This window comes from Sander vitreus, chromosome 7, assembly GCF_031162955.1.
Source record: "Sander vitreus isolate 19-12246 chromosome 7, sanVit1, whole genome shotgun sequence".
Lineage (NCBI taxonomy): Eukaryota > Metazoa > Chordata > Actinopteri > Perciformes > Percidae > Sander > Sander vitreus.
Genome location: NC_135861.1, coordinates 20,843,666 through 20,868,826, shown reverse-complemented (window position 1 = coordinate 20,868,826; position 25,161 = coordinate 20,843,666). Strand labels below are relative to the sequence as shown.

At 39.9% G+C, this 25,161-nt stretch overlaps 1 protein-coding gene across 1 annotated transcript in view; it reads right to left on the bottom strand.

Annotated features, from left to right (window-relative positions):
* Positions 1-3,219: 3,219 nt before the first annotated feature.
* The window catches only part of LOC144520204 (glutamate receptor-interacting protein 2-like), a 30,655-nt gene continuing 8,713 nt past the window's right edge, over positions 3,220-25,161 (bottom strand). Inside the window, exons 6-25 of the mRNA XM_078253873.1 lie at positions 24,941-25,024; positions 24,774-24,849; positions 24,008-24,153; positions 23,101-23,248; positions 22,828-22,997; positions 20,498-20,626; positions 20,100-20,261; positions 18,603-18,789; positions 14,431-14,576; positions 14,254-14,334; positions 13,865-13,928; positions 13,372-13,517; positions 12,500-12,644; positions 12,099-12,238; positions 11,220-11,402; positions 10,977-11,136; positions 9,638-9,752; positions 9,120-9,344; positions 6,534-6,680; positions 3,220-5,206 (exon numbers count right to left, since the gene is read on the bottom strand). Coding sequence (XP_078109999.1) covers positions 5,009-5,206; positions 6,534-6,680; positions 9,120-9,344; positions 9,638-9,752; positions 10,977-11,136; positions 11,220-11,402; positions 12,099-12,238; positions 12,500-12,644; positions 13,372-13,517; positions 13,865-13,928; positions 14,254-14,334; positions 14,431-14,576; positions 18,603-18,789; positions 20,100-20,261; positions 20,498-20,626; positions 22,828-22,997; positions 23,101-23,248; positions 24,008-24,153; positions 24,774-24,849; positions 24,941-25,024 — 2,852 coding nt within the window. The 3' untranslated portion in view covers positions 3,220-5,008. The remainder of the gene's footprint in view (positions 5,207-6,533; positions 6,681-9,119; positions 9,345-9,637; positions 9,753-10,976; positions 11,137-11,219; positions 11,403-12,098; positions 12,239-12,499; positions 12,645-13,371; positions 13,518-13,864; positions 13,929-14,253; positions 14,335-14,430; positions 14,577-18,602; positions 18,790-20,099; positions 20,262-20,497; positions 20,627-22,827; positions 22,998-23,100; positions 23,249-24,007; positions 24,154-24,773; positions 24,850-24,940; positions 25,025-25,161) is intronic.

The following is a 25,161-nucleotide window of genomic DNA, read 5'->3' as shown; positions in this document are numbered from 1 at the left end:
TCATTGCAGTTCTTACCTTTCAGATGAGTTAACTACAAGCACTTCGTATGTGTGTGCACAGCCTCTAGTCACTGGTTTAGAGAAGGCTGTTGGGTATGATTTAACACACTAATCAAACACTGCTAAGTAAGTATTGTTTTTATTCATGTGATCATCTAATTAGCTGCCCCCCTTCTAACCTTCATCAATACTGTTTATTTTGAGTAAGTGCTACTTATACAAATCACAATACCTTTTGATTCCACCCCTGAAATAGCTATATTTATTATTATATGTCCTCCATCGAGCAGATAACACTGATGCTAACCTTAGTGAGTTTCCACCTGGTTGTAATTCATCCTGAGTGATCCAATCACAAGTGGAAAGCTCTGAGATGGACTCCTACCTTTCACCACTCTCTGTGATGACTCATTGACACTTGGCCTAGATTTTTTCTGGGTGTCAGTCCCTCCATCAATCTAACACTCCCCAGCAGGTGGGAACTGTATTGCCATCTCTCCCACGGCCCAAGGATGGCACTTGCTTATATGGACATGTCTCTGGTGCCCCACTGTCCAGCCGAAGCCCCTGAGGCACTGAACTCCCAAAGACTTTAATTCACGTCACCTGGATGATCAACACGAGTGCCTGTGTGCATGAGGAAGCAAGGTCTTCAAATTCTTCATGGAAATGGGACAGCACATGGTGAAATCATGATACCTGGGCTTGCAGATGCATTTCTGTGAAGAGTCAAGTGAGAGGCTCATATTTAGTGTTTGAAGCTCACTTTCTGAACATAAAAATATTTGTAAACAAATCTGGTGAAAATAAATTATCTTATGCATGCCTTCATAGAACAAATAAGACACCACATTTGTTCCCAGCATATTTTTAAGAATTTTGGCTTTAAACAAGGGTGGACAGTTGGACTCTGTCTGGGGCCCATTCTTTGACGAGCACCACCAGGGCTGGACTGGCCATCTGGCATACCGGGCATTTTCCCGGTTGGCCGACGCACGTTTGGGCCAAATCGCCGATATAAATAGTCTTTTTTTTTCTTTTTTTTTTGGCCGCGCCGGCCCATAAAGAACTCCTAGCGGCCCATTGGTTAATTTTCTTTATTGGCACTTGCCTGACCCAATCAAATCCAAGAATCCCCTTCCCACTCCGGGCCACAAATTTACGAATCCCACTAGGGCCACGCCTCCCGGCCCTGAGACACGAGCTGTAATAGTTATGTTGGAAGTTTAGCATCCACGTTAAAATGGACGAACGACCACCAAAGCGCAAGGGAGGTGCAGAGAAATTACGGGAGAAAAAGATTAAGAATCTACAGGCGGATTCCTCAAAATGTGCCAAAATTTCTGACATGTTTGGGGCTGTAGTAGCTGCTTCAGCCATCAGCATTACATGAAGCCGAGGAGGGGGAGAGGTGGCTGGCTATACAGAGAAGCAGAAACAACATCATGACAGGGAAAAATCCGAGGCGGAAGAGAGTGACCATGACTGGGCCATGGGAGCGAGAGAGTAGATGACGATGTGGTAAGGAGTAGGCAAATTAACAGGGACTCTCAGAAAGGGAGGGAGGCTGTGTATGTATGTATGTATGTATGTATGTATGTATATGTGTGTGTGTGTGTGTGTGTGTGTGTGCGCGCGCGCGCGCGCGTACGTTATGTGCGCCTCATGTCATACCAACAAGCAGTTTGGCTGTAACATTAAAGTTGGTGGCTGTCAGGTAACCTAACTGCTTAAGGTTACATTGAAAATGCTAGCGGTTGGCCTGTTGGGTAGCTGAAAAGTCTGTGTGAGCTATAAAATCTGTGTTGATACAAGCATCAGTGTTTCTTTAATTGCTTAATTATCTCTTTTTTGGGGCATATACTACTCCCAGCTTTATTGTAGCTTTTGGGAAGGGTTATGTTTATGGTTATTGTATTCAGCAGACACTTTTGTCCAAAGCGACAAAATATGAATCTTACAATAGTTAAAATTAACAGTAAACAGTTTTTAAAGTTGCTAAGCCAATATTAAGCAAAATAGTAATAACAATAATGGCAATACAATATCAATAATAATAAAAAATAAAAATACCATAAATATACAAATCATAACGTTAAGAATGAATGAATTATTTAAGTGTAAGATCAACAGATAAGTCTTGAGACCAAACGATCACATGAATGCAGAACACTAGGCAACTCATATCATAGAATGCACGCATATTTTAAGAGGACTGTCTGCAGGGAATGTGTCTGACCAATCAAGGTGGGTGTGGGCCGCCTGGGCCAAAAATGCCAGAGCCAATTTTTTGTCCTAGTCCAGCCCTGAGCACCACCATCAACCGTGTCCCAAACTGATTTGCATTTGTTCCAGTTTAATTGACATCCAGCATAGCAAATATTGTATCATTTCCTGTTAGTATTAAATGGTAAAGAATGTTTTTTTTGGTATATTAACAGCTAAACAGGATATTGTAGTAATTTTAAGTACATACAGTATAGGATTAGTATGGATTTTAGACAGCTTAAAGGGGAATTTCTGTGTTTTTCAACCTGGACCCAATTTTCACATGCATTTGTGTGCAAGTGACTATGTGAACAAAAAACTTCAAAATTTGTCCAGAATTGAGCTGCAACTAACTGGCAGCCACTAACCAAGCTGCAATGTTATCCTATGGGGCAAATGCACACCGTCAATGAACGTCCACTAAAAGTGCTGTTTTTGCCACTGACAGGTTCTGATTATTATTGTCTGACTACAATATGAAAAGATGGAGAAGTTGCTGTTATTCTGCCATACGTTGGTGTGTAACTTACTGATGCCAAGTCAACACAGTAACTTTAGCTAATATAACATTAGCTTTCCTCTACTCTGTGCAGCTCTGCCCTCCTGGAACAGCATTTTTGTTTAAGAAAATGTGCTTTGCTAAAGTGCAGGTGATATGATGGGAATGTCATAGGTTTTGCAGGTATATGGTCATAAACCAAAGTATTGGACAAATGTAAATGTTGACATAATATGCTGCTAGATGAAAAGTCAGGGCATGCCAAAGTTGTTATAATTCATCTTGAGTGAAGACATGAATGTCTGACGCAAATTTTACAGCAAACCATCAAGTAGTTGAGACATTTTGGCTGGTTGACACACTTTTGGGTCAGTGTGCGCAATCTAGTTGGGGAAATTAAACCCACTGTTAAAAAACCAGATCCAAATCAACTATGGTTTCATGAACTTTATTCTCGTAAAAAGAAATGTCTTAGTTAATAAAGTTAATAAATTAAATAACAAAAATAAAATCATATCCAATAAATCTTTCCATTTCCTTTGAAACGATTCCAGACGTATTCAGGGAGGATGCGGAAATTAACCAATGAGCAGCCACATTCAGTATCACAGCTTACAGAAAGATAATATACTGTATGTGCATATACTGTAAATAAAAAGAAAGCACTGCATACCCATGATACATTGTACAGCAAAATAAAAGGTACAATACAATAAATTAATATAAAACCTTAAAAATAGGCCTCTGTATACAACATAACATTTAATGCAAGACGTCTGAAATCAGATTTAAAAAAGTCAATGCCCCAAGGATGAATCAGTCTGCTCTAAACGGGACAGTGCAACTATCTCACAACATCTTCATATCAGCCAACACATGAAACCAACATTTCTCATTTCCAGAGAGGCAGCTGGATCAGCAGGTCAAATTTTTTACACAAAAGCTTTATAAAAACAAGTAGTCATGATCAAAAAGGGGGGCCCTGTCACAAAGATCCTGTTGGAGCAAACAGAGCTGAATCAATACTGTTTTATTAGAAGGAAGAGCTACTTGCATGACAAACCCAATGCATACCTTACATGCTTATAGATATCGGTAGGAAACACAGCTACTGCAGAGGGGAACATCAGTCCAGTCAGATGTTGAATGAAAACTAAAAAATCATTCATCACTGAAAATTTAAAAGGCATTTGATCCTCCTGTTTGGGAAAGTATGTAATTCACTTAAGTAGCAGTGATGGACCACAAACTAACCCATAAGTCATTCTGGTGTAATGCCACTTACAGAGACGCAGATTCACACAGTGAAAGGGAAAAAAAAGTGAAACAGAGTTTACAAATAGATCATAAAATGTGCGTTATGTGCAAATGCAGTGTTACAAAAAAAAAAACGTGTGCAGAATGTGAAACTGAAAATATATTTGTAAACGTGTGGCAGAGTCATCAAGACAGGGACAAAAAAAAACAACATATTGCAACATTATATATCTCTGAACACTGGAGTCTCTCTGGAACCATTCAGAAAGGGTAGTGTCTTCACAAGAATTCCTGGTATCAAGATGTAAGGGGCATTCAAATTCAGCTAATGATATATGGAAAGTATTAGAGAACATTCTGTCTATTTGGAGGCACTGTCCATTCTCTAGGGCGGGCAGTGAGGAGGAGAGACTGGAAACGAGGGCAGTGAGCCAAGTTGTAGCTGAAATAACTCAAATAAACACAATGTGCCTTTGGACCTTGAGTCCACCAACACCCTGCTTGTCAGTGTGGGTGTTTCTGTTTTATATGCATGTAAAAAAAAAAAAAAAAAAAAGAGATTGTGGAAAATGTGCTTCACTTATAACATGAGGCTCATTAGAGCAAAGATGGTAAATGTACCAGTGCGTGTATGTGCAGCATACTACTCTCTCCAGAGCTGAGGCGTGTGTGTTGACATCCTGGCTCAGTCAGAAGCTATGACTCCCCCTGTTATATAACTCGGCATGTGGCTTTGCCTCTGGAGAGGAAAGGGGAGGTGGTTGCCCTGAAGCCAGAGCCTCCTCTGAACTGCATCATGTGAACACAGTGACTAAAACCGGCAGTAGTGAACACGTGCACTTTGTGCGATGAGAGTGGCTGTTCCTGTGAGGAGGTTATGCGTGAGTGTGAAGGTCTGTCTGAGAGGTACTATGTGACAAACGTAACCATGCGTGACATACATGTGGTCCCAGTGTTTCAAAAAGCTAGTGTCTATCTTTGTGGTCACAGAGCGATGCTGTTGGTCCTGTGCTCGGGAAAGCAGAACAGTGAGTTTGAGGGGTCGTCACAGTTGTCGGGCAGCCCAGTGTCTGACGCTGCCAGTGGATTCCTGCTAATGACCAAGTCCAGGCTGTCTCCAGCCTCTATAATTAGGGGCACAGTTAGACAACAGTCCAAGTCCCTGGTCCTCACACGGTTCACCTGGAAGATTACAATCAAAGAAATCATTCATCATACTACTACATTATATTTAGTTAAAAGGCATAGTTTGACATGCTGGGAAATGTGCTTATTGCTTTATTGGTAAGTTTAATTTATTTATTTTTTAGTTTTTAGCATACAAAAATATATAACATAACGATCATCAGCTGTGGGCCTGACTGTTAAGTAATGGTTTTACTGCTGTCCCACACAGGGAGGACAAACAACAAAATCATCCTTCATATAAAAAGGGCTATGCGCCAAACAATTGTGGAAGAAGTATTCAGATTTTTTACTTAAGTAAAACTATCAACATTACATTGTAAAATACTCTGTTACAAGTAAAAGTCCTGCATTCAATGCAGAATGTCCCATTTCAGAACAGTGTTTATCAATTATATTATTGGATTATATTCATTGATAAATTAATGCAAGTATCACTTCAATGTTGCAGCTGGTTAAGATGGAGCGATTTTCAATTACTTTATATACTGGTGTGTACTGTGACCTATAATCCAAATCTGCAAAGTAAGTAAAGCTATCAAATAAGTGTAGTGTGTAAAAAATACAATATTTGCCTCCAAAATGTCGTGGAATTAGTGAAGTATTAAGTAGCATAAAATTGAAATACTCAAGTAAAGTATCTCCAAATTGTACTTAAGTACAGTACTTGAGTAAATGTACTCAATTACCTTCCACCACTGGTATTCACTTTTTTTAAAGTGTATTCACTTTTTTAAAGTGAATACTTGATACAAAGAATGCAACATTTGGCAGAAAACAGCAAGAAAACCACTCCAACGTTTTGAATGTATACAGAGATAGGTTACGCTGCATTTTACTCCACTACATTAATCTGACAGCTTTAGTTACTAGTTACTTTACAAACTAAGATTTTTGCAAACAAAACACGTGTAGTTTATGTTTTATTATAAATTAAACTACCCAACAATATAGGGCTACAAGTACAGCTGAAATGATTAGCCGATTCACATAGTTGATTGACAGAACTGTTTGGATCGTTTTCAGTTTCTAAAATGTGAGGATTTTTCTGGATTGAGTACTTTTACTTTTAATACTTTAAGTAGCTTTTTCCTATGGATACTTACGTACGTTTACTTTAGTAATATTTTCAATGCAAGACTATTTTTACACTGTGGTATTAGTACTTTTACTAAAGTAAAGGATCTGAACAGAGAAGACAATTATGTACTGTATAGTTATGGAGAGAGGAGAAGACATGTGTGGTGTTGATATTCTCATCCAAGTCTCGCCAGAAAGCGAACAAGCAACTTTCTCAACATTTTTAATTTCTTTAAAACAGTACCTGAAGAATGCGGTCGAAAGGTTTTAACCCGGCCTGGTCAGCAGGGCCATCGGGGCGGATCATGTTGACATAAACCCCTTTCTCCAGGAGCCCGTCGGATACACTGAAACCAAAGTCATGGCTCTCAAGGTCCTTCCTCACAGTCACCTGCAAACACAGGGGACCTTAGAGTTACACAGATTGTACAGCAGTACACATTATTCAGAGGCTTTCACGCATGAGCTTTTATGTAAAAACTCATTTAGTATTTTGGGGGCAGATTTTAAAAACGAAGGTCAAAAGTCATTTTAGCAGATGACCAGATATCCTGACTTTTAGTTCATAGCATGAGTTAAAAGTCCAAAAACACTTGATCAGAGTAAAATTCCACTCAATAGAATATTCACTTAGATCCTGCTGCCTCATAATGGCTGCAACATTAATTATATACATAACATAATTAATAAAAACTGCACATCTCCAGTTTTTAAACAGACTTTGTTAAAACACTTAAAGTCCATCAAAGCCAAGTGGCGATAACTGATTAGTCAGATTTTTAAGCTCCCTACAAAGTGTCAGAAGACACATTGCACAACTGCATTCAGTGTTACTCTCCATGCCGAGTAAACTGAAAAAAAGAGAGCGGGATGAGAAGATGGATATCATTCTCATATCTGTCAGTTCAATATGAAGCTGGAGCCAGAAACAGTTAGCCTAGCTTAGCATAAAGACTGGAAATAGGAAGAAACCGCTAGCCTTACTTAGGTGGTGGTTGCAGTTTCATATTCAACAGACAGATGTGTGGTATTTATCTTTTCATCTAACTTTTGAAAAGAAAGTGAATACGCACATTTCCCAAAGTGTTAAACTATTACTTTAACTTGTGGCCAGATGAAAACCCAGGGGGTGGACACAATAAAGCTATGATAATCTAAAAAATATAAGGTGTAACCAGATATGTTGTATCACAAACTTATGCATACAACTTGTTGCACAGCTATTGTCACAGCATTGTACAGGTGTCTTTTATTGTGTCCACACTCTGTATATACAAAACAGTTAATGTTTTCACAGCCACGTCTGTGTCATCTGTTTCTCTTTGGGTTTAGACCTAAACTATAACAAGGTCATCAGGTTTGACATAAAACAGCTTTATTGCTGACACTTCAGATGACTTTCCATGATATCACGCAAGATGTGTCAACTCAAAACATTTTTTATTTCCACACTGCGGGACGGTCATTACTGCCCCAGTTTCAGCCCAGTCAGTCACTCCGTCAGACACCGCATAGCAAGATGCACGGAAGCACACCAAACAAGGCCTCTCGGAGTGTACACGGGCACAGACTGGGGTCACAACATGTGCATCTGCTGAGGGAATGTTGTATAATGAGTGTTGTGTGTCAACATATCAACCAGGTCCAGTTACACTCACTACTGACACGTACAGTGGGTCAAGTAAAGGATAAAGAAAGCACGCAGGTTTGAACTTCATAATGGGCAGATTCCCTCAGGACATGGTTGGTGGTACCATGTTCATCAAGCTGTGAGTGCAGCTGACTGATCAATCAATGATCGCATTTTCATCTAAATGTTTCTGTAACTCTTTAGATTACTGTATAATGATATGGTACATATGGAGTATCAGTGAAATACTTATTTGGTACCTATATGCTAATACAATGGAATGGGAAAAGAGGATAGATAATGAGGGAGTTACTTTGTGTTTAGCATTTTTTCTTTTAATTACTCAGTACCTTCTTAACAATGCATGTAACAGCATACAGTAATATTGGTACCAGGTAAAATGGGGTAAAAACCTACTTTGGTAAATAATACATTATTATAGTAGGATATTATAATAGGATCAAAACAGCTACACGCCTTTACAGCCATATCTATAAAATAATTTATTTGTATGTATTTTAAATGATGATAAAATACTGGAGAACAGTAATGTAGTTTTTTTTTTTTTTTTTTAATTTAAAAGGTTATTTTGTTGGCTTTTTTATGCCCTTATTGTTGATAGGACAGCCTAGACCTGAAAGGGGAGAGAGAGGGGGAACGACATGCAGCAAAGGGCCACAGGCTGATACCGAAACCACGGCCCCCGCGTCAAGGACTGAGCCTCTGCACATGGGTGCCCGCTCCACCAGGCAAGCCACCCAGGCGCCCAGTAATGTGGTTTTAAGATCCGTTGTAGGATCAATCTGATGATAAGAAGGCAAGCTTTTTTGGTCTCATCATATCATCAGAGATTATATATATGACAAATATCGACTTTTTTCATTGTTGCCAAATATTGTTTTGCTCCTTTCATGAGCTATTATAAAATGACATACAGGTTAAGCCTATTGGTTCCCTGTAATTACTGGGTAGTTTAGTTCTAGATCCCTCCTAAATCCTTGTTCCCTGTACTACTTCCATTGTACCCACCTGTGGATAGCAAGTAAGTACTTCATTGATATCCGCCAAGTACAAAATATTGAAACTGTAATTTGTGGGCTGTAATCTAAAGCATTACTGAGGTTTCCTTCATGTGAATCTTTGTCGTTTGTTTTGAAAAAAAAAAAAATTCTAAAACGTGAAATTCCCTAACAGATCTACCTTGTGCAGTGCCAGAGTGATAGGGGACAAAATATCAGAGGGGTCTACTCTCCCCCGGGATGGTACGTCTCTGGCTCCAGTCGACATGTTCAGGTTGCTTTTGTTCCTAGACTCGCTGTGCATCCCCTCTCTCTTAATTGGACTAATTTCAGAATGAAACATTGAGTCGTCGTTGGTCTTGGTTTCCTCTAGGTACAGACTGAGAGCACTACCTGTCATGGATGCCTGAAAGAGAAAAAGAAAAAGGACTTCCATTTGGACAGCACAACTTATATTTCTCTCATAAAGTGTGCACAGAGCCTGATTAGAGGCCAAAGCAATGCGCAAATCCTTCCTGGGTCAGTATGGCAGCAGGTGCCCGACCAGCCTTGTCAGATTTAATAACAGATTACATACTCTGGCGATTATCATAATGCTTCATCTGGCATGGTTATTTAGGCTGACACCGGTCTATGAATACATGAGTATGACAAAGCAGATGGAGGAGAGAAAACAGGAGCAGGAAGGGGGGGGCCTACCTCCAGCTCCCTGAGAATCTCTGACTGGCCACAGGTCTCGAGGTCCTGCAGAGCCTGGGACCAGAGGCTGTTTTCCTGGTTCAGGGTGCCATGGCAACGAGGGGGGCTGATGAATCTATGACAACGCAGGAACCAGAACATGAGAGCAGCACTGCAGGTCTCCAGGCCGGTGCTGCTTACAAAAGGCAGCATGGGAAATGCAGTTTTTGGGCTGCTTGCTGGAGAATCCCTTTGAAAATCTCTCTGGACCAAATTGATTGAATTTACTGTAAAATTCTCTCACTTCTGGCAAACGCTGAAGAGTCCGCTAGATTAGTTAAAGCCTTTAAAAGGGTCAATTTTACAAAAGTAATGTTGCCCCCCACAAAAAAGCAGAAAATTGAAAACGTGACACAAAAGTTCAGAAAAAAAAAAAGTCAAGCGTGAAGAGACAGATAAGGCTGATGCATCCTTGGGCGCTTTAGGTGCTTTTTGATTTTGTTGTGGACAAGGGGTGACAGAAATAGATGCATCTATGTGAAACACCAAAGAGCTCGTGGGCAGTTAGTAAAGCAGATGAGAGAGAGAATACCTGAGAAAGAAGAAAAAAGGGACAGTTTTGGAAAAGCACAAACCATGAAAGCATACAAACACAAAATGAAAAAAAACTAATTCAGACAGTGCCAGTGACAGTTTTAGTCAATGAAGCCAAAAAGGGAAACCACAGAAGCTCTAATATATACACAGTGGTAAAGTACTCGGTTCCTTTACTTAAGTACAAGTATCAATGCAACAATGTAAAAAATGTTTGGACTGTTCTCTAATAAATGCTTTAATAGTGAAATATAGGATACATTCACCTATTTAAGCATCAAACTGTTATTTGAATGAAACAAGGTGAGAGGTGAAATTTGTCTTTGCCAACAACTTATAGACGTCTGAAACATGACAAGGGCACTGCTTTTTTTTTGTCAGTGGGTCACAACCAAAAAGGTTGGGGACCACTGGTTTAATCTTTAAAATGTGTTGTATTGTGTTACATGTATGTTATATTATCTGTAAATTAAGATTTATGTAAAATATCAATCTGTAAATTGTAATCTAACATAACTAGTAACTATATTCCTCAGATATATGTGATGGAGTAAAAATGGAAATATTTCCTTCTGAAATGTAGTGGCGAGGAAAACAAAACAAGTCCACTTCTTAAATAAATGCAGTTACTTTCCACCACTGCTTGTACACAGAATGTACTTCAAATGAAAAATACCCTTTACTGTGAAACCAAAAACACTTAAAAACTGCACTGACAGGAAACAAGATTTTAACAGGAAGGAAAATGCAGGCCCTGTGCACTTACCCAGGTATCTTGTCCCACTCATCCTCAGTGAACCTCCCATCATACAGCGCTGCGTGGTGGACTAGGCCTGCAGAGCTGGAACTGGTTTGGCTCCTCTGCTTTGTGCGTCGCCAGTCATTTGGATTGAGCAATATATCGGATGCTTTGTGAAGATATGTCCCTGAAAAAAAATCCACTGACCTCATTAGAGGCAAGACAGACAAATTGGTCATTTATAAACAGCAAGCATCCAGTGGACCTCACCTTGGCTACCATAGCCTGCGTCAAACCCTGAGCTATCCCAGGAGCTCATTGCAGAGTCTATACTGGGCAGAGTGGCTGAGTAGACCTCGGAGTGTTTACTGGTCTTCTGGGAGTCTGTCAGGTCATCCTCTGTGTCACTTAAAAACCCAGCTTCTCTGTCCAGAGGCCGTCGGCCGTCAGATTCTGGGAATGAACAATGAGTCAAATAACTTTCTGTCTATTCTCAAAAAGCAAACATAAAACATCACTTTCTCGTCCTTTAAGCCTCAGAAAAGGCTAAAATCAATGCAATCAAATCACGTTTTCAAAGCATATTAAAACTCAAACTTTTATTGATTTTACACCCTTATTTTTTGTGGTTTGTACACTTTGTCTCTTTGTTTTATCTTGTCTTTCCCTTCGCCTGTAAAGCACTGTGAAACTTTTTGGAAAGCACCATACAAATAAGGTTTGCTTTCTTGCTGAGATCAACAGGAGAATGACGTACGATCAGCGAAGGGAATGTATAACTGAACATTGGCTCAACAGGGATGCTTCTTCCACAGGAGAATGGACAAGGATTACCTAACTAAAGAATAAAACTATGAAAACTATTTGAAAAAAAATTATAAGAAATAATGTTTTAGGCCTATGAAACAAACTAAATGAAATGTGAAAAGTGAATGTTTATGTTGTCATAATGCAACTCTGTTATTATAAATCTATCTACTCAGCTTTTATTTATCCATTTGTCTTTGCTTGTTTGCGTTTCGTTTCATTTTCTTTTTAAATGTTTGTTTTTGTCTCAATTCTGCAACTGTATTTGTAAGATCATTTTTGCAAGCCACTACGATTCTACAAAAGGAAATAAGTAATAAGTAGCAAAAAAATAAAACATACGGTCAGCCTTTTTTTTTATCTTGAGGGTGACGGACTCCCCGGCCATCTGCAGAAGATGGATGGCCTCACTCAGTGGCTTTCCTTTCAGACTGACTCCGTTGATGGCCAGGACACGGTCCCCTATATGAATGGCCCCGGTCCTGCAGGGTTAGGAGAGCAGAGGAGACAGAGATACCAGAGTATACCAGACAGTACCGACAGACGGGCCAGGAAGCCTGTCAGGCTGCCAGCGCGCTGACTGGAACGGAAACAAAGAGGCTTCTTGTTATCGAAAAAGACGAGTCAGACATTGTTTATTGACTTACTGTTTATTCTATTAAAAAAAAGCGTTTCCAAAGGGGGCCGCAACAGATTTGACTAGCCTCAGCTTATATTTAGCCCCCGACATGTCGTTCTCTCACCTCTCTGCCAGGCCTTTCTTAGTGAGGCCAGAAATGACGATGGGGTCAAAGGGCTCCTCTGTGCCAGAGATCGTGATGCCCAATGGGCCGTTATATCTCTTCAGCTCAACTGTGTAGATTATAGAGCCTGACATCTCCAACTCATCTACAGCACATGGGGTAAAGAGTAGATGCCATGCATAATAAGATTATGTAGACATTAGAAACCCTGTGAAGATAGAATACCTTTATGATAAAATGTTAAAAAAGTTTGTGCAAACGGACAAATAATAGGAGCTTTTTAACCTAACAGACCATTACCTCCTTTATTTGTCATTTTACTGCATTTGAATAATGTATAGATTTTATACTGTGGTGGAAGACGTTTTCACATCCTTTACGTTTAAGTACCAATACAACCGTTTATAAATACTCGACTACGTCTAGTAAACTACATTAGTTCACTGCTTCCAGGTTTTGATATTATCTATATCTATGATATTTAACATAATATTTTTTTTTTAAACTTTTTTTAGGCCTCTGGGCAGATATTTACATGAAGACATTGGAGAAGTTTAAAAAGGGGAAATCTTTCTTTGGTGGAACTGCTAATAGCTTATAGAAATTCAAAACAATTGAAGTGGCCTCATCTAGATTCTGCTTTTTTTGTAAGGGGCCATTTTATCATGTGTTTTGCATAAAATATTAATCTGAAGAAGAATTTCCTAAAAGTTTTACTGTAATAGAGTTGAAGTATAAAGTTGCATCAAATGGAAATACTCAAATTAAGTAACTAAACATTGTACTTAAGTACATTAGTAAATGTGCTTTGTTACTTTCCACCACTGCTTTTATACAGAATGCATGTTTGGTGTTTTAAGGGATTAATGTACCAATGTTGTCCTCATCTTTCTGGATTCGGAGTTTGACCATGTCCTCGGCCTGCTGCAGGACATGCATGGCGTCCTCCATGGTACAGTTCTCCAGACGCACACTGTCGATGGCCAGTAGCCGGTCTCCAGGCTCCAGAGTGCCTGTTCTACCGGACACAAAAGCAAGAGGATCACAACTTTCACCTGGGACCAGCAAGCTGCTCCTCCTGACTCAGTATGAGAATCCTATTAGCGTTAGTGTCTCTGTGGGATCCTCGGGGGTCACTGTAACCTCACCCTCAACCTTATCAACACTGAGCCCTTCTGAATGTAGCTGCTCTGCCCTACTGATCCAGTTTTGATAGCTCAATCCAATTAAGCTCGTTTTACACAGTGGATTCCCAAAACAATTGTATTTTGTTCATGAAAAGATGATATGACTTAGTGCTGCGAGAGCAATACAATGTTCAGCAGTAGCCTAATATTATGAGCTGTGTGTGATGATGGGACATACCTGTGTGCCATGCTTCCCTTTCTGATGTCAGAGATGATGAGGGGCTTGCCAGGTTTCTTACTTGCTGGTAAAACAGAAGAAATAAAGTGATTTTTATTTTATGATTGACATTTATAAAATTGACACACAATGACATTTTGAAATCACTCAACTTCCTTTTCGTTGCACTGAACATACTCTGCTTCCTGTTTCTGTTTATTCAGAGGACAAAGAGTAATTATGAAGCTGGTACAGGCCTGTATTATTCGTCGGTAATGAGGTATTTACCCTTGTGGTTTTGCAAGCCTGAGTTTATGGAACACAGAACATTGATTCAAAAGAGATTTACCAGAGTATTATTAAGTTACACTGCCCCCTGCTGTTTATCTACAACACACTAACAAACTCACCACTGATGGTGATGCCCAGCTCCACTCCTCTCCTCTTGGGTAGTTTAACGTGGAAGGTGCCACTGCTGGGAACCACTGACTCTAATTGGGATTTAAAGTGAAGATACATGTAAGTAAGAAAGCACAAATATACTCAGAGATCTCACAATATAAGAATTTATCTTCACAATAAGATACCTGCAACGTCAAACTCAATCTCCACTGTGACCTTATTGGCCAGAGCAGAGTCTCTGAGCAGCTGATGGGCTTCCTCCAAAGTGCTATCTTCAGTTGGGATCCCATTAATGGATAACAGTCTGTCCCCAACCTGCAGCAGCCCACACCTTCACACAGAATAAACACACAAAGAAGCCTTATAGTGGAAATAAAGCTCCTGTGAAAGACTGATATTTCCCCCTCTCAACAGTTAATATAGTATTAAAAAAAGTAAATATAAATGTTTAGAAGAAATGTATATTGGGTGTAAATGTAACAGAATTATTAAAATAATCTTAAGGCAAGACACTACAGGCAAAAACATTGTTTTTTCATGCACTGGTCAATTTTATGTTGGGCTATTTTTCTTCCATTACCCGTTTTCTTTCAGACTAGTGGAAAGAAAACAACCAAAATACACGTTAAGGTGTTTATTTTACTACACTTTGTTTATTTGCGTCTGTAGATATCTCAATCCGTAGATTGATTTTTTTTATGGCTGTTCACAGTATTTTTTGATTTATTGAGTGATAAAAAGAAATTCCATTTGTAAAAACATTTGACTAATATGTCAACAGAATGAAAGAAGAATTTTGAACCTGGCTTTATCCAATGTTCAGATTTCGGTTTTGGAAATGTATGCAAATTAGCACATATTTAATAGGACAAAGCCTAATTTGCATATTTAAACAACATTTTAGAAAAATTGTTATACAAGCAATTATTGTCTTAATGTAAGTAATCAACTGGGGAAGTTTCATGGCGATATCTACTAGTTACAATTGATGCCCTATTCATCTGTAGTGTCTCCCCTTAACTAAAATTGATCACATTTTAACTAGGGGTGCAACTAGCGATTATATTCAAATTATTGATTAATACTGTATGTTGATCTTTTACCCAATCAAAAAGTGAAAAATGACCCTCACAATTTCACAGAGCCCAAGGTAATGTCTTCAACTTAGTTCGTTAGGCTTTATCATTCAGGAGGTCTCACTGAGGTCAAGACAAGAGACCCCTGAGAACAAATTACATACATATACACTCAGTTACATACATTTATTCTAATACATAAGCCCTGCAATAGATGCTACCTTCATGAATGTTTAGTTTTTGCTGAAATTGTCTTAGAGAGGTGTTGCTTCACCTGTATGGTCATTTTGTTGCTGTTGAACTGTCGTGCATTATACAGAGAGGTGTTTGTTATTCAGCCAACCCTTATTGATATATATGTAGTGGACAAAATTAAAGAATAACCCGTTGGCATAAAGAAAGTTTTCTCACACACACACACACACACACACACACACACACACACACACACACACACACACACACTAAGTTTAAGTAAAAATATAAGCAGGTATAACTAACCTAAAGTGCTTCCTTGTTATGTCCGACCAACAGTTCAAAACGTAAAGATATAAAATTATAATTGATATAAAAAAAATTAGGGCTGTCAGCATTTACGCATTAATCGCATGCCGCCATTTATTAATTTATTTTCACTTCACTCGGCTTCGCGTCGTGCCTAACAGGCTACTATTTTGACCCTTTGCCATACTTCCTCGTAACACATCCTGCTGCTGCAGGCTGCAGGCATGATGGAGAAAGACAGCAGCAACGCAATTCTGAATGGCACTTTTATTTTCCAAAACTCCCGGATGGGTCGAAAGCCATATGCACATTGTGTAAAGCCGAATTAAAATATCACAGAAGCACGTCAAGCTTGAGCTACCACCTACGAGTTAAGCATAGTAGTACAGTTAACGTGACTCAGGTTGATGCTAGCGGGCTCAGGCAAAGCACTATTTTGGAGAGTGCTACTTGCTGACCTGTGGATGAAACCAAATCCAAAAAAATTACTACCGCTCTTGCAAAATGGGTGGCAACTAACTGCAGACCTGTCAGCATTGTAGAAGACTCAGGTCTACGGTTGGCATGTTCTGACCCGTCTTATACATGCCGTCGAGGGGAACAATAGTTTCACACATACACAGCCTGTATGACACGGAGAAAGCAGCCAAACTGGAACTGTTGCGAAGTGATGCAAGGTGATCACTGGACGTCAGTGAGTAATAAATTATTTACGAGTTACTGCACACTATCATCAATAAATCAAGTTCATAAAGTCACTTTCTTTGCATTCATTTGATTCCCAATCATCACAATCATAAACTGGTAAGAATTGCTTTCCATTGTTAATATGTACTTAAACAGTTCTGAAATGCAAAATAATAAAATTTGAATCATGTGATAAAACATGCGATTAACTATAGAAATTCAGCGATTAATCGCGATTAAAAAAAATGTATCGTTTGACAGCCCAAAATAAAATGCATCAACTTCTCAAATTTAAGTTGCTGGAGGCACCACATGTCATTTTTTGCTTCATAAATGATTTAAGATTAAAATGTGTTGATTAACTAATTTATTAATCTACTAATGCTCTGGCTATGCCCACACGAGTGTCAGCAAGGCTTTGTATTTCTGCTTTCAGTGAAAGGATTCTAAAGAGTGACACATTCATGTCACATAGGCTGAATGTTTAAAATGCCATCTATGAAATGATATGGCTTCTAGGCTCGACATAAACACACTGAACATTGGCCTTACTTGAACTTGGAAAATCACCTCTGCAAAGCGTGCACTCATACAGAAAAAAGATCCCACATATCACACATTTAATCAGGCTCCTAATTGCAAACACTGAAGCACTGTCATCTGATATTAATTCACTAACCACCGCTGCTCATTAACCTTGTGTGGAGGCTTAGACAGCAACATCACAGTCGGATGCTGTACTCCTGTCACTCCTGTCCAACTGCTGCTGGACTAATCGTGTTACAAGACCCAGGGGACGCGGCCCTGCAGTGCCGGCACAGACACTATCATTAATCTTGCAAGACAAGGACAGATACAACACACTGGCCTGATCAGAGTTGTGTTTTAATTAGACTGCAACATGCAGTCTTGATCAATACTACATACAGACCAATATAGGGCGTTTTAAAAAAAACAAAAAAAAAACACTGGCTGCACCAATGCCTCATGTATAAATCTACTACTGGACACGACTACTCCTCGCAGCACATTCAAGACTAAAATAACTGTCATAAATTACTGAACATCTGTTGAGCTTGTGGCATATGACCTCCCTCACTAAGGAAATAAACCATTACTATGCCAAGGGCTGACAAGCACTGAAGCTTCATTGGCTTGTGACTGACCCCTTAAAACAAAGCAATGTCTACTTACAACACATTTTTTACCAGTTATATGTTGTTGTGACCATTTCAACAAAAGGACTTTTTCCCCCATGTCTTATTTGAATGTTTTTTTAAAAGACGAAGAAAAACAAGCACAGTTGTGCTTTGAGCTAAATGCTAACATCAGCATGCCACTGGAACATGCTGACGTTTTGCAGGTATCTTAGTTTTAGCATTTGCCAATTAGCGCTAAACACGCAAGTACAGCTGCTGATGGAATGTCATTAGTTATGATGTGATTTGGTTCTAAACTAGTGGACAAATGAAAATCTTTTTCACAGTTCATCCTAATGGGGTTTACGAATGTGTGAACCAAATTTCATGACAATCCATCCAATAGTTCTTGAGGCATTTTACTCAAAACCTGGAATTTTAACCTCATGGTGGCGCTAAAGGAAAGGTCAGGGGATCATTTATGTCAGTAGGATTCATCCTCTGGGCAACATGAATATCTGTACAAAATTACATGACGATCCATTTAAAAACGGTATTAAAAATGTTCAGTCTGGACCAAAGTGGTGGAAAAACCGACAGACAGACCAGCATTGTCATATATACAGTATAGCCACACTGATATTGTTGCTAAGTCAAGATTATATGAATGTCGAAAAAAATAAGCATAACTTTACGTAGCAGATGTTTTTTCTGATTTTAATTATCTTGTTACCCCTAATGTAGGGCAGGACCCCAAATTTGGGAACCACAACATTAGACAAATGCAGCTCTAATGTGACTGCCTTGAGCTGAAATACTCATTGGGACAAAAAGGTTAAAATTAGACTTTTTTTTTCCACATGTGACTGAATGATTAGCACTGGGGCCATCTAGTTCAAGGTGACTCAGTACATGATATTTGTTTACTCATTAAGTGTCTCAGTGTGTTACCTCTCAGCTGGGCTGTCGGGCTCAATAAAGCGGATGACTGGGGGAGCAGACAGGGTTTCTGTGGCAAAGATACCGCCCTGCAGCTGGATCCCAAAACCTGTGAGTGGATCCCCCCTCAGGATGACCTCGCTTGTTTCCACATGAAAAACCTGCCCCCCTGGGCCTACAGAACTGGACGCCAGAGAAACTGAAGGACAGGGGGGGAGGGAGGGAACACATCAGAGAAAGATATAAGTGGAGAAGTGGCAGATAAATGGAGCAAGAGAGGGATTATGGGAGACAAAACATGGAGGGTAAGGGGATGAAACATGCACCCACAGAGACAACGGAGAGGGAATGAGTCACTTTTACAGTTTACGTCTGTCATGTTTACGTCAGTCAAAACTGTTCACACAGTGAGGGGGTGAAACAGGAGGGAAAGGTGTTTTGAAAGCGCTGCAAAACATGTTTAAAGGGTCAGTTCACCTAAATTACAAAAAAACCCTAAAAACAGCAAAGCCAAACATATTTTCTCACTTAGAGATCGCTCTATAGTTTTATGTATCTGGGTTCTGAGATTTCTGCCTCCACTCCAATGGCAGTACAAAATAACAGCTGTGCTTTTAGCTATATGCTAACATGCTAATATTGACCATGCTGATGTTTAGCAGGTATAATGTTTACCCATAGTGTTTATCATGTTACCATCCAATTTAAGTGTTAGCATAGCAACATTTGCTAATTTCCATGCAACAAAGTACAGCTGAGGCTAAGGAAAATAGTTCTGCAGGTTATTTTGTCATAGACCAAAATATTGGACACAAGGGGTTAAGTGATCAATGATTCACAAATGTCACAGAGAACTTCTTTTTTACTGAACAAATAGTCTCTATAAAAACTGTTGATTCTGACAGCGATGGTGAAGTCTGGATTATCTTCATTTATCTCTTTTCTTTTTAGTTTCTTGATGTGACCATTAGATATGTAGCCTATATACACCTACACGTCTGAATGTTTGCAAAACCAGATAAAGGCCATTCTTAAAATGAATGAACCGACACCAGTTTGATTGATATTCCCTGCAGTGCAAAAGGAAAATCATGATTTAGGAAAATAAAAATGGATATCGGTTTTTGCAAATAAACTCTTCATATCAAACTGCAAAAAAAGTAATAAAAAAGGTGTTTGAATTACAGAGCTGTCTGGAGAGACATGATCAATGCTGTGAACATCACAGACAAATCCCTTTCACCTCCATTATATGAAGTTGGAGGCAGAAATCTTATCGACATACAGTCAGTTGCCAGTTTATTATTAGGTGCATCAAGCTAAAAGTAATGCAGTCTGATACAGTCACACAACACATACAGAGAGGGGTTTCTGTTATTTAGCCTACTCTCATTGATATAAATGGGATGGACAAAATAATAAAATTAATTTGGTTAATTTGGTTGAACCAACCCTTTAGTGTGGTAAAAACTAAAAAGACAAAAGAAAGAGGCAGGCGGATGGTCATACGTGAGCTCTTATGGTCCTTCTTCCTGTTCCTCCTCTTGCCCGTCAAGCTGCGGGGGCTGGTGGGAGCTATCGGAGGGATGGGACAGGGCAGCGTATTGCTACCCTGGCTGCTAAAGCCTGAGGTGGCTGTGGAGGAAGGGGAGAAGCCACCGCTCACCAGAGCTGAAGGGAGACACGTATCAAAAGGCTGGTACAGTTAGATAAAACCACATCACCATGACATTGTATTCATGTCCACAGCTGCAGCACACTCATCATGGGAACGTGCACCAAAATAAAGAACTGTGGTAACAGTGTTGGAGTAAACCTCTTGGAAAAGATTGTACAAAAAGTGCTGAAGCAAAGCCTCCTGCTATGGTGTCTTGCCAGCAGCAGTGCTGTCACAATTGATAACTTACATTTGCAGTGGTCCTGCTGGTTGTGTGGGTGGCTTGGGCTGCTCCATGTCTTGCCGTGGCTGGCATGTGGGGGATGGCAGTAGTTGCTGCTTTGGTCCCAGTGATGATGGTTGCTCTTCTGCACTTTAACTGCAGCAATACGGAGGCAAACATATCCATTTGAGAAGCCTGAACCAGCTCCACTCCTCTGTTGTGTACATTCTAAATTCTACCCATGAAATCCCACTTTCATTCCCATGTCTACATTTGTAACACACCACACAGTGCCTGGAGGATAATTTGGAGCAGAGTAATTGATATTTAATGTTGTCGTCATGGTACACTAGATTAAATCCTGTGGTTTAATGTATTTTGACGAGCATCTGACAAATCAGTTAGACACACAGGGCTCAGCTGGCTGAATGGGAAGTGGTGGACTAAAAATAAAAATATCTTACTTTTACTAGCAAGCTTCCAAAAAGCTAAGTGCAAACTGGAGATCATTTTTATAATTTAATTTTCAAAAGAGCCAGATGGTGCAAAAAGAGTGAGTAAATTGACCGCTGGTCATAATGTTGTTGTGTTCAGCAGGAAGGGATACTGGCTGTTAGGAGGCATGTGGCTTGACCTTGATTGAGCACACCTGAAAACTTGATTGTTGATGATGCAGAGTCTGTTTCTGCACCTGATTGGCAGACAGTTTGGTCTAAATGTGTTTTAACTTAATCGTATGTGATTTATATTCATGTGGTTTTCATTTAGCAATTCTGTTGACTTTTCCCGCTTTGAACGAAATGGAGAGCACGGATTGTTAATTCTGAAAGGCGTCTTATCCCCTAATGTCAAACAGAGTGCATTCAGTCACACAGTATCTGTGAAGCATTCAAAGGGAAACAACTGACCTCCTGTATGACACACACCTCGATAATTAATGTTCCTTTACGTATTCATGCAACTAAAATTGTCACAGAGCGTTACATGTGACAGTAATCCAGGCTGCTTCATTTGCAAGGGTATAATCTCTAACAATTTGCCCACATGGATGGGGGATTTGCTAGAAACATGGATGACTGCTGTAGCGCCTGGGATGTTTTTCATGTTCAGGAAACCTGGTTAAATCCAACTGTATGTAATCAGAATACAAGCAGGAGAACCCACGGCCCTTTTCGGAGAACAAGTTTCTATCTGACTCAATCAAACCTGTGAAGCTTTGGCTCTGACAGCTTATGTTAAGCTCACCTAGGGGAAGCTCTCCAAGATATGGTGTTTTTGATTGAGGCTGGTGGAAAGAAACATTAACTCCTAATCTCTTAGTGGCCGTATCAGTCTTATTAAATCCCCAGAGGAGATTAGACAAATTGCATCTTATAATCATGCCTTATCCTGGGGGGAAAAGAAGCTGTGAAAATATCGTTTTACCATAACATCATGGTGCCTTTTTCAAGAAGTGAATACCTATTAAATAGAAATGTCAGAAGACAAGACGCATGCCTGTCATTTCTTTGAGAAGTGATACATGTGCTGCACTTTGAATTCAGTCCAGTGGTCCACAGGAGCCAGTGCAGTTCAAGTATTTCACTGAGCAGTCTTGGAAAGTATTAATGTGTATTCCTTCTTCAGAGGATTTAACCCTAACAAAAATGTAAGACACTGATCAAAAATAAATCAGTAAATAAGGATAAAAGAAAGATGGAAGTTTGGCAAATAAAAGTGAAGTGCAGCAGGCTGGACCAGACAAAAACTAAACAAAGGACAAAGAAATATTGCTGAAGAAAGGATTCAGTGACCGCCAGAGAAGACTTAACTACATCGTATTTCCTTTGTCATGGTGTATGATTCTTCCCATGCTCACATGTTAAGGAGCCCCTGCAGCTGCTGACCCAGAAATAAGTCTGCAGAACATGATCGCTGCCGGCCACTCACTCACTCACTCACACACACACACACACACACACACACACACACACACACACACACACACACACACACACACACACACACACACACACACACACACACACACACACACAGGCTGACTTACAATACATGGGAACCTGGCTCTTGGCTGTAGATAGAATAGCTGAGAGAAGAGCAGTTATATTCTCCCCATGTCTGCACAGAACTACTTCAAACCATAAATCTGAGGGGTCATGAGATGATTAATGGGAGAGGAATGAACAAAAAGTTTTGCTACACAAAGATATGTTTCTTTTTTCCGACTTCTTTAATCTTAATGTGATGTGTTAAAAGTGATTTCCTCTTTCACTGCTGATTTCCATATCTCTCTGATGTCTTATTCTTTTGTAGTATCTCACAGAGTTTTATTTTTTTGTGTCACCTCCAGGACATACCTGTGTCTTGCGGCCTGACAGGAAGTCTGCTCTGACTGGCTGGGAGAATTTCCAGTTTCACAACATCACAAGTGTTAGCAAGTAGCTGCGTGGCCTCCATCAGAGAGCAGTGCTCTGTGCTGGTCCCATCTATAGACAGAAGGACGTCACCTGCATGCAGCGCTCCACATCTGAGAGAGTGAGACAGTGTGGCAGATAGTGTGTCATTGAGAAAAGCTTTGGTTTAATAGGAAAGTGTCTGTGGGGCAGTATAGTGTAAAAGGTTGGTTTCACCTTTCCACCACGCTGGCTGCCTTTATCTTGTCAATAATAATAACTTGTTTGCTCCTGTATATTGTTGTAGTGAGGCTGATCCCGAGGCTGGCGGAGGGACCTTTCACTATCTCCACCAGCAGAGGGCCCGAGGCTTGCTGCACTGCTTCTGAAACAGATAATTCACACAGATATGAGAGAGGCCTACAAGATTAGTAGATGCATCTTTTTACAATCTTAACCGGCAATGGAAAAGACTTATAATTATGAACCCTCTGACTGGTTCAGTGTGGTGGCAGGAGGTCTAGATCCCAAACACCCACATACAGAGAGATAATGTGTGTCAAATGTCCTTGGTGACATGCCCTATTTTGCAAAGAGCAAAGTTTGTGATCTTATGGAAAATTAATCGCTATGACCAAATGGAGGTCATAATCTGTAGTGAGTTCCTGTCTTCAGTGGCATATTTTTCTACTTTTTGGCCCAAAATCAAATCAAAGAATCAAATCAGTCAAAATTAACTGAAGAAAATCATAAAATCATACAAAATGTATTGTTAAATGTGCTTGAAATAATACTGATATGTACTGTTTACTGTACTATATTCCATCAACAATTTACTTACTGTAATGGCTCTGATACAGAAAAGCAATACACTTTTTTTATATTGAGTTTCAACCTGCCATGATTCAGGAGTGGAGAGAGATCCCCACACTATAACAAAATACTGAATATTACCCATCTACCCTTTCCTTGTCGAAGTGTGCTCTTGGGCCAGTCAGACTCCCCTGGTGGCGTCTCCAGGACCCACACTCACTCACATCCATGCAGCTAAACGGCCACATTATTTACCCTCAGAGCAACACTGCCCTACCAAGCCTCCACATATTCCCTGTGTGTGTGTGTGTGTGTGTGTGTGTGTACTCACCCATGACGGAGACGTCGTACTCAATCAGGAAGAGAGCTTCCTGGCCGCTCTGCATCAGCATGGTCAAAGCGTCAGCGTGCTTCTCTCGGTTTAAAGGCATCCCGTCTATGCTCAATACTCGGTCTCCGGCCTTTAAAGTGCCCTCTCTGGATAAACACAGGAGGAGAAAGAGAAAAAAAAATAAAACACAGGCGGCCAGCACAAGATGCTCACACAAGCGCTAAAGCACCAGTCACAGTAAATCATTAAACAGTTCCACATGAGTGTTCCCTTCCAGGTAAGATGAAGGATAAATGAGATAGATGGCCATAAAGTCTTTGATGATGAATTATGTTTGCTCCAGTGTTTTGGTTTTCATGGGGAAAAGTGCAATGTTGCATTAGCCTCAGGATGAGCAGTGCCCTTTCTGCTTTGAAGATAATATACTCTATATGTGTCACAGCCACAATTTCATGCACTGGCCCGAGCGTAGACTGATGCAAAAGAAATAATGTGCACATAAACATATTGCGGATTTAAAAGCATAAGTCTTAATAATCTAATTCCACATGGTTAATGGATAACTATTTTAATTGGGGACAAAGATAAGGCAATTAGTAAGACACATATCCATTAGTTTATACATCTAAATAGATATAGAAACATGCATGTATGCACACATACAATAGTTTGAATAGGCTCATCCATGCATGATCAAGACATAAAATGCCTAAAAGCCACATAAATAGTACCACACAAACACTAACTCATTTATCCATGCCCTCACCTGTCAGCGGGACCTCCCGGCCTGATGTATGTAAGCACCAGAGGACGAGACCTGCGCCAGTCCTCGTGGAAGCCTCCTAGATAAACAAAACACACAACAAAAATCAGGACAAAAAGCTAATTATTTTTACTGAAGGATTTACACAAGAAAACATCCGGTCCACCTACCTCTCATAACAAACCCAAAGCTGTTTCCCTCCTTGTGTAAACACACCTCCATGGTTTTGGTTAAGACTCCTGAGGGGTTCTGGACTAAGAGTTGACAGGAAAGGACAGATTCAGAAAATTATTTCTACAATCTGCCAAAGCTACATATAAAATTAGCAATGTAGAAAGCTTTTACAACAGTTTGATTATAGTGTCACCTGAGTGTTGTAAGTGCTGAATCA